Source organism: Empidonax traillii, unplaced genomic scaffold (assembly GCF_003031625.1).
Source record: "Empidonax traillii isolate 1590-97213 ecotype Southwest subspecies unplaced genomic scaffold, ASM303162v1 scaffold6276:size11110, whole genome shotgun sequence".
Taxonomy (NCBI): Eukaryota; Metazoa; Chordata; class Aves; order Passeriformes; family Tyrannidae; genus Empidonax; species Empidonax traillii.
In genome coordinates, this window is record NW_020961469.1 from 5,144 (window position 1) to 6,271 (window position 1,128).

Here is a 1,128-nt window from a genome sequence, read left to right on the forward strand (position 1 = left end):
TGTCTTGTCGATCCAGCAATCCATGAAAATGCCTTCATTGTGTTCATCTCGTCGGCCCTGGGCCACATGCTGCTCACCTGCATCCTCTGGAGAATGACTAAGAAACACACAGTAAGTCCCGAGGTACAGACACTTTCCTTTCTTTTCTCTCTGCTGGGAGCTGGGAGGGGGCTCTGGGCTGGCTGGGAGCTGGGAGGGGGCTCTGGTGCTGTGCTGGGAGCTGGGAGGGGGCTCTGGGCTGGCTGGGAGGGGCTTTGGCTGCCCTTGCTTGTGAAACAACCTTAAGCTGGTGCTGAAGGAGCCAACAGCAGCAGGTGGAACTGGGAAACAGTCACCAAAATCCATGGTTTACCAAAGCAAGGTGGGGAGGAATCTTCTCATTTCCTACTTTGTGGTTTTACCATAGAATCACAGAATCCCAGAATGGTTTAGATTGGGAGGGACCTCAAAGTTCATCCAGTGCCACCCCCTACCATGGGCAAGGACAACTTCCACTAGTCCAGGTTGCTCCAAGGCCCATCCAGCCTGGACTGGGACACTTCCAGGGATGGGGCAGCCACAGCTTCGCTGGGCAACCTGTGCCAGGGCCTGCCCACCCTCACAGCCAGGAATTTCTCCCCACCATCTAAGTTTTCCTTTAAAGCTGATATGGGAAAACACCATTAGCATCCCATTGGGTCAGGATTGCTGATCCTTTCCCCGTGCCTGTTTCCAAGCTGACATTGCCTCCCCTGCGCTGGGAATCTCTGGTCCTGCAAGCTGGGAGCAGCAGGCAGCGGGAGCTGTTTTCCCTTTCCTCCTGGAATGGCTGTGTGGAGCAGGCTGGCTCTGGCTCTTGTCCTTGGGGAGGGCACTGGGGAGTGCAGGGTCGGCAGTGGGTTTGGTGGAGGATCCACCAGGGGCTCCTGAATCCAAGGCCTGGATGCAGCTTCCATGCTGTGCTGGTGTGTGACGTGTCCTGAACTGCGGGCACTGGCACAGCTGTGGGCAGGACTTCAGGTTTGTGCTGGGCTGTGAGCAGGGCAGGACATGCAGGTTTGTGCTGGGCTGTGAGCAGGGCAGGACATGCAGGTTTGTCTGGGCTGTGAGCAGGGCAGGACATGCAGGTTTGTGCTGGGCTGTGAGCAG

At 57.0% G+C, this 1,128-nt stretch overlaps 1 protein-coding gene across 1 annotated transcript in view; it reads left to right on the forward strand.

The window, feature by feature from the left end:
* LOC114073385 (post-GPI attachment to proteins factor 2-like) overlaps nucleotides 1-152 on the forward strand; it is a gene marked incomplete at its 3' end in the record, with an annotated part of 5,004 nt that extends 4,852 nt beyond the window's left edge. Inside the window, exon 3 of the mRNA XM_027911145.1 lies at nucleotides 17-152. Coding sequence (XP_027766946.1) covers nucleotides 17-152 — 136 coding nt within the window. The remainder of the gene's footprint in view (nucleotides 1-16) is intronic.
* Between the last annotated feature and the right edge of the window lie 976 nt (nucleotides 153-1,128).